At 41.3% G+C, this 8,206-nt stretch overlaps 1 protein-coding gene across 7 annotated transcripts in view; it reads right to left on the bottom strand.

The window, feature by feature from the left end:
- LOC138039213 (thrombospondin type-1 domain-containing protein 4-like) overlaps positions 1 to 8,206 on the bottom strand; it is a 40,492-nt gene that overhangs the window by 5,079 nt on the left and 27,207 nt on the right. For all 7 annotated transcript variants that reach the window (XM_068885420.1, XM_068885416.1, XM_068885415.1 and 4 more), the window contains 7 exons: positions 7,983 to 8,125; positions 6,284 to 6,398; positions 4,715 to 4,801; positions 3,602 to 3,777; positions 2,758 to 2,974; positions 1,807 to 1,936; positions 804 to 1,026 (listed from right to left, as the gene is read on the bottom strand). In XM_068885420.1, the coding sequence (XP_068741521.1) occupies positions 804 to 1,026; positions 1,807 to 1,936; positions 2,758 to 2,974; positions 3,602 to 3,777; positions 4,715 to 4,801; positions 6,284 to 6,398; positions 7,983 to 8,125 (1,091 nt within the window). The remainder of the gene's footprint in view (positions 1 to 803; positions 1,027 to 1,806; positions 1,937 to 2,757; positions 2,975 to 3,601; positions 3,778 to 4,714; positions 4,802 to 6,283; positions 6,399 to 7,982; positions 8,126 to 8,206) is intronic.

The raw sequence follows: 8,206 nt of genomic DNA, 5'->3' as shown, positions 1-8,206 counted from the left end.
CAAACTAATTATCATAAGAAAAGCTTCGCACTTAGACTCGCTTTGAAGAGGAGGCAGACATGAACTCGGAAATGGCCTATTGAAACGGAATCCCGTTAAAGCCGACTAGATTTTTTAGGTGTCTGTAAGAGACAATTGTCCAGTTAAAGTGCCTATCACCTCAACACACTTTTCCACTTTATTTATTCTCCGAAATCGCCTCAAATACATCGTGTTGCTTCAAGAACCTTTTGATTGAAATTTCACTTATTTATTGGCTTTAAAGACGGGAAAAGTGGTCATACTATGATAACCGAGCAATGAAGGGGAATGGGTTCGATACCGGGTTGACGTCACAAACTGCTTTGCATTGAGATAGTTCTCAACTTCGTTCCCAGGGTCTCTCTTCTCTGCCTCCATTGGAGTTCCCAACGACACTGGAGGCGGAGAAGAGAGACCCTGGGAACGAAGTTGGATAGTTCTTTGAAAATAGCGATGCAAATTAATTTGTGACGTCAACCGGGTATCGAACCCATTCCCTAACTTTCATTGTTCGGTTATTGATCAAAGTATGACCACTTTTCCCGTCTTTCGAAGCCAATAAAAAGGTGAAATTTCAATCATAAGATTCTAAAAACAGCACGATGTATTTGGGACGATTTCAGGGAATAAATTAATTGAAAAAGTGTGTTAAGGTGATAGACACTCACTTCCATATTGTCTACCTTTTTTTGTTTCTAGCTTATTGGGTGTCTTCAAGTATATGTACATTTCTTTCATTCCAAAAAAAAAAAGTGACACAAGAAGCAGGTTCGCGCGTTTACCTTGCTCCATTCACCTACTGTCCAGTTTGCTGGAGGAGGACATTGTCGTGTATTGCAGCTGCGGCTAGCGGGAGGTCTTCCCCACTGGCGACAGTAGCTGATTGGCAACATCCGCTGCTGCCTTCGTCCATTGTTATCGACAAGCTGTTTACACAGAAGACTTCTGATCTGTAATCCAACTCCACATGTCCTTGAACACTTACCCCAAGCACCTGGCTCCCACCTAAATTCGAGCCGGAATGTCAGCAAATTTTGTATTATTATAATAGTATCCTTCTATTAGAGCAGCATTGGCTTATTGCGTTCTCACGCTTGTCGATTTGGAGCTACATAAAACAGAAATGCTTAAAAAAAGAAGTTTGTGTTTCGCTCAACTTGAATTTCCCGGGAGATTAGAGAGAAAAAAATACGGAAAGGGACCGTTTCCTTAGTTGTCCGTACTGTAAAATCCCGACCAAAAACAAGTCAATCAGAGTGCTCCATCTAGCCTGAGAATTGCTTGCCATATAATAATGAAACTTGTTTGGACTAAGTACAAAGGTACAAGAAGAGATGATAATAAAAATTATGGCCCTTTACGATGCACCGTCGCCTTCGGCCATACCGGATCAACAGGAATCTCGAGCCCAAACTCTTTGCGAAGAGGAAGGGGAGCAGGAAGGGGTGGGGAGGGGGGAATTAATGGCTGTTACTTCAGACTCTCAGCTAAATTGCAGCTTCAGCGTAATCTCGTTAAAATTACACCAACGAAGTATGGCCTCTGTCAAATATTAACCAATAGTATAAAGTTGTAGGGCCGGGCGTGTATGAATTAAAACAAGACATGCAAGGATTCCAGGGCCGAAGATGTTGAGCGTTTCCAGTATCCAAACGTCCTGAAAGAGTCCCGACCCAATGGGGAGTAATCTTTAGTAAACCATCTCTTGTCTCGTTGGGATTCTCGGTGAAGATTGTTTTTTATCAAGAGTCAACCGACCCTCTAAAGATGGTTTGGTATATCTACCTGGGAGGACAAGGTTGCAAGTTACAGACTCTTTGCCTTGCCCGTGGCTTCGAGTTCCTCGAGCACCATGATTCTTCAACAACCCTTTTACCCACTGACGAAACACACTGGTGAATAGTTGTCTGAATACCTACGGAAAAGATGACATTAATCAACAACTTGCTCTCAGATCCACGTCCAATTCCACTCTTAACGCAACGTCGCGGTTCGGAAGATTCTTTGTCCGTTCATCTTAGCAGGTTGATAGGCTATTAGAAATGGAAATCGTCATGTCGTTTTCCGATACTGCTTCCAGCTGGTGATAACAACGTAAAGATTTGCTGCCCAAGAAGAATGCAAAACATTGGATCCTGACTTTTCGTTTTTGATTGTAAAGCAGACAACGCTAAGAGACAGTGGCTATAGAAATTTTAGCGACTTCGAATTCCTTTTGCTCTAATTAGCATTGTCTTCAAGAGAGGTTTGGAAACGATGTTTCTTAGCTACATAGCTTTTCTCAGCTTCAAAATTCCCATAAGTGATGGTTCATTGCGTTCATTAATAAATGTACGATTCACTACTGAACTCATGAACTCAAACTGCACAGTAAGACGGAGTGCCTTCTTTGTTGCGGGATGATTGAATTCTCCGAGTCGTCCCCTGAGGCCGCGATTCTTTCGGTCAGCACCAAGAATAACGACCTCTGGCTGGTTCCGAAATACGCGAAGGCCCTGTGGGGGTCTATTTTGGTAACCGTTGACAGCTACTAATTGTTTCAAATTTCTGAGATTGCGCAGGCGAGCCGGAAGTTCCGTGATTCGCGGACTTCCAGTGCGAGTTTTTAAAGAAACTGAGGACATTTAGTTTTCTCAAATGAGACTATAAAACTGAATCGACTAATGTAAGGAAATTAAAAAGTTCTTAGCAATTAATTTGATGGAACGAAACCACAATGGCAGTAAAATGATATACCTCCAGCACAAGAATGGGTGCACTGGGAGAAACCTGTCAGCGTCCATGCGTATGTTACTCGACTGGGCGTCGGTTGAGTAGGCCGTGTCTGCAAGCCTCTGTGGACAATTAATACAGGCTCGGCGGGTTGTTGTTTGCGCTTATTCTGTCCATTTGGGTTGTCTTTGGGAAGAAAATACGAATACATAATCTGTGGCTCGTCATCTTGATAGAGTAACTGCCTCGAAAAAAAGAGAAATTTAAATGTTTACGCATGATCAGCTTGGTATATATTCTTATACTTCGTGTCCCCTATGTAAAGTCGATCAAGTGCATTGGAGATGCTATCGGCCTGTAGCATTGACTTTAAACGATATTGAAAGGACCTAAATGGTGATGTAGGTCCGTTCTAGATTGATTCATTTCTCCGTAACATTAATACAAGCCACATTTTTAAGTACTTGGAGTCCTCTCTACTTCGTCTACCCAGATACCGGTGCGAGTGGTCGTTGATAAGATTGCAGTCTATGGGTGAATGGTTTTGCAAAGAAAAGAATAAATACGAAATTATGCACCTGTAGATTTTAGAAAGGTACAAAATAATTTCGTGATTACGATGGTGTGACATTACAGCGCTTTGTAGTTGGCATAAAATTCTCAGCCATCAATCAAATGCAAAAATAAGTGTGACTTATACGCTCACGTGACTTATTCCCCCGCTTTATCACTTGCTTTGACGGTTACAATTGCTACTCTTTTCTCCTTTATCGGTAACTCAGGGTAATTAAATGCGCCCTTTTTTCCATTCAATTAATGACACTCAATTGTTAAAAGCTCTAGTTGCCACAAGCGTGCGTTTTCTTACCATAACATCGAGATCCTCTGTGGTTGGTCCATCAGCTATAAAGCTCTCCTCTTTTTCGTTATTTCTGCGAGGTCTGGTGTAATATACTGTTGTGCCAGCTACCTTGTACCCCTTTGGTAAATCGATAACCCAGTTCCCGTTGATGTAGTATTTAGTCGATTCATGAGACTTCAGGGCTGAAAAGAAAGAACACGAAGACACGTTTCAGTCGCTTAGTGCAAGTTTCTGCATACCTCGTCACATTTAAGAGGACGCCTTGCTGTGGACATAACTGCGAAGATTTCTTAGAGAAAAAAAGTTGCCAAACAGTTTTAAAATTTTTCCGCCGGAAACAAAAATCACTTGGGTCAGGATTCGCGTTTGCCTTTTACGCTCAAGGCGACAGGTGTAAATTGTTTTTAGTCAAAAATACTTCAGAACTCAAGTTTTCATTTGCGCTAAAGCTATAGCGCAAGTTTTAAAGAAAAGGAAAAAAAGGTAGAATAAGATGGTTTTTGTGCTTTTAAGACAAGTAGCAGCTTGGCGTTCGCCGTTTATCGTACATTGTTTGATTGTTTGTAATTTGGCAGCTGTTCATCTGATGTGGACCTGCTATACCTACCCATCCATACCCCCACAACACCGGAGACTTCATCCCCTACTCTTCACGGATAATGTCTGGGGTCTTTAACGTCCTACAGGGAACTTATGAGCATGGAAGATATTGGTGTGACGGGGCCCACGGTTTGTAGTCCTTATCCGAGAAGACTTTCAATTCTAACCATTTGCGGGTGTAATTACAAAGGCAGCAGGCCTCCAATGGGTGTAATTACAACAATGTGTTTATGCAGTAAAGCACTTTCTCCTAAGTTATTTTAAGATCCTGATTATTGATCCGCCCAGACTAAATTTTCTTATCTGTCCAACCTCAATGAAGAAACCTATTTCATTTAGGGCGAGGCTATATCGCGTGGGTGGGTGGGTCGTGGGTTGGCGGGTCGTGTTTGTGTGAAGATTGGTCCAAATTTGTCTTAGGTCTTAGGTCTTATCTGTTTCGAGAATTTCCAGTCGTTGATAAAAAAAGGGTTAGGGTTAGGGTTAGTTAACAACTTATATTTATACAAAATGACCTACCTAGGAAGTTTTTGCTCCTTCGAATCTCTGTAACGTTAATCTTGCTTGCACCAGCAGGAATTGTTATTACAGGATTGTAACCTAAAACTATGAAACGAGCGTTCACATGGCTTTAGACCAATTTCGATAAATTAAAATTCAGTCCTAAACAAAAGGCATCATCTCGAGGCTCTGAGGAATAAATATAAGAATTTGTATGAGTTTATTCCCCAGAGCCTCGAGATGATGCCTTTTGTTTAGGCCTCAATTTTAATTAATATATCGACATTGGGTTATTAAGAAAATGCATCTGCACGCTTGCATCCTATTCCGAGCTCTTTGTGCTTGTGCTAATAGCCCATTTTCGAAATATCAAATATTCAGCTTGATAGTGAAGCAGTGAGGACAAAACAGTAGAAACGCGTTGGAATGAATGTGAAACTGAAATATTTGTATATCATCCACTTTCCCTTGTCTTTGTCCTTTAAACCTCTTTTCCAAGCTGAATTTTAATATATCGAAAAAGGCCCATTCACAATCGTTCCCGCTATAAACGCTATAAATCATTTATCGTAAAGTTTATAGAGGGAGTGGATACTGAAAATCTCGATTCGTGGCAACGTTTGGTGAATCAGAATACCTTTCACATACAAGAATGTGCTCAATTGTTGAATGAACAAGGAGTTAATTAAGACCAGTTTCAAAGATGATGGCACCATTTGTGGGGCATAAACGAATGGCAAGGGACAGAAAAACCGGACCTGAAACAGTTCTGTTCCGTGCCTTACTGTCGCATACTTGCTCTTAGTATGACTAAGGGAGCTTTCCACTGTGAAATGTGAATTCATATCTTCGAATTCGATACCTTCGGATTCCCATTCAAACAAAATTAAACACTTATTTCTCTTGGCATGTGGGCGGTATCCATACCTTCCATGCCTTCTCTAAGAAAAGTGAAAAGCACTCGGTTTTGCAATTATGGTCTCAAGATCGATTCCCGGATTCTTTGTTATATGCGTTGAGTTCGTTGGTCCCCTATAATTTGCTCCAAAAGGTTTTTTCTCTGGTTACTTCCCTCTATACAAAAGCCAATGTTTGATTTGCCCAATGTAGAAAAAAGCACTTGTGCATTGCTATTTGATCGTGAGAATTGAATAAACTGAATATCATCCTCGGCTTGAAAAAATTCTTCATTCGTGGGGACGTCAGTTGTCATTTGCTCCCTGCTGTTTACAGTCACGGTGAGGTACAAGTTACGTTGTTTCGTATTTGAGAAGAGACGACAATCCTAGACAAAAGTGGAGACATTTCCTACATTTTCAAACTTTGGGAATGCAACCTATTTCCGTTCCAGCCTGCGCAATGTCATTCACGGGAAAAAGCCCAAATAACTGGCCAATGAACACTATTGTTCTGGGGGAGGAGATTACAGCTTTTTAGATTTTAGACTTTAGATTACAGGTGTCCCTAAGAGCAAATTTGCCCAGGATTGTAGGCCAAGACCACTTGGAGATTAGATCCGATTTTTTTTTCATAAGGTCTTTGTATGCTGTTTGTCTAAATGAAAAATAGGAGACTTGAGTAACTCACTTAGCTTTTCTCGGGAAGCGTCACTGTAAGTAAATAATCCAGACCGTTTTTGCTTTGGAGCCACAGTCGGTTTTGAGACGAAACACCCACCACCTTTGCACTCTGGTGGCATCTCCTGGAAATAAAAGAATTAAAGCGTTAAGTTATGGCTAGGAATAAAATGGGCACAGGTGTAAACGCAGACAGGGCATGAGCTGCCTCACGTCGACCATCACTATAATAGAGTAAAATTTTGTTTTAGGTATGTAAATAAATGACCCGCCGTTTTCGACTACATGACTTATTATGTTATCTCCTTTGTGCCTCCAACCTTGTCAGCTATGTAGAACTAAACTGGTTTTGTCGCCACTCATGTCCAGAAATGCACGTAGTTAGATGCACGACAATTTTGATAAGCCTCATGAAGTGCCCCTTAATTGCTCTTCTCGCTACCTTCGACATTAATCGCGTCTGGGAATACATAGCCTGCAAGCAGGCTCTTCCGTTGAAAATGGTGCGCAATCAAAATATAGGGGCTTGGTTACTAGTAACGAAGCCCCTTTATTTCGAAATGTCAACCCACCCTCTACCTCTGAAATCACTATTATCGACAATTCCTAAGTTTCTCTAAATTGACTATTATCGTCGATTTAGGACGCTTAGAGCTTGATAAGGATTATGGGAAATGAATATCTATTTTTAAAATCCGAACCCCAATGCCTAAACTCGCTGGACTCAAACCTGGGAATGTTCGATTAATAACCCTTTCACTTAACCACTAGACTACTGTAACGGTAACTGACAAAACACTTTTTTAAAAGATATTAATATATTTTTTCTTCCGAATGCTGCTGTAAACGTGTATTATCACCGGCTAAGAAACAAGTTTAATAAGGAGAAAATGTCGGTTATCAAACCTTAAGAGAAAGCTAACCATTTTAAAATCAAGTACTAGACTTAACCACTATTCAGCAATGATTTTGTATGTACTAATAAGATTTGATAAATAATCGGTGCAATTGTCAGCCAGTTGATCTTTAGTTGTTAAGTGGATAAAAACAGTTCCTTCACATTGGGAGCTCCGGGTTCAAATCCCTTCCAGGGATGTCATTTTTCTTTTTTTTCTTTTCACCTGCTACCACAAGTCCTGGGACAGAGTAATCCTAAAATGACGATAACAGTCATTCCAGGGAAAATTACGCATTGTCGATAATAGTCATTTCAGAGGTAGAGGATATGTTGATTTCAGACAAAATACGGGCGTGGTTACTAGTAACTGGTTACTAGTATCCAAGCTCCTATAATTCGACCGCGCGCCATTTTCAACGCGCGGTCGAAATATAGGGGCTTGGTTACTAGAAAAGTAGAGATAAACATCTGCATTTACCCTGACCTAAAAAGAACGCTACATACAAACGTACTTAATTGACCACTCCCCATAGGGGCTTTTCAGGGCCAAGGCAACACAATCAACGAAAAAAGAGAACAGAACGACTGGCCGGAGGCAAACCAGTTGCCTAAGTGCGGAGAGAAGTTGAACCAAGGACTACCAGGATCAAATTCAACTAGTGGCCAGAACGGGTATTGCACCCTATTGCGCCCTAACCACTAGGCCGTATTGCCTCACCAAGACGTAACGGGACACTTCGTGTTGGATGTCAAAATTGTGCTCGCATATCTGTTTGTCTTTGGAGAGATTAAAGACGAGGCCGTGCCTTACCTTACATTTTCCATGGATGCAGACCTTTTTCAAATCAGTGAGGCAAGGTGTTCCGTCTTTGACCTTAGGTGAAAGACGGAGGAAGAACATGTGTCCTTTGGCCAGACAATTGAGTTGGCATTCATCCTGGCGAATAGTCTTTACTGGGAGAAAAAGAAAACACTGGCCGCTCAGAGTGACATTCTTGCATTCCCAATAGCCTGCGTAACAAGCGCTGAAAGGGG

This window comes from Montipora capricornis, chromosome 2 (assembly GCF_036669925.1).
Source record: "Montipora capricornis isolate CH-2021 chromosome 2, ASM3666992v2, whole genome shotgun sequence".
NCBI lineage: Eukaryota > Metazoa > Cnidaria > Anthozoa > Scleractinia > Acroporidae > Montipora > Montipora capricornis.
Note: the sequence above shows the minus strand (reverse complement) of the source record. Positions and strands in the feature narration are given on the sequence as shown.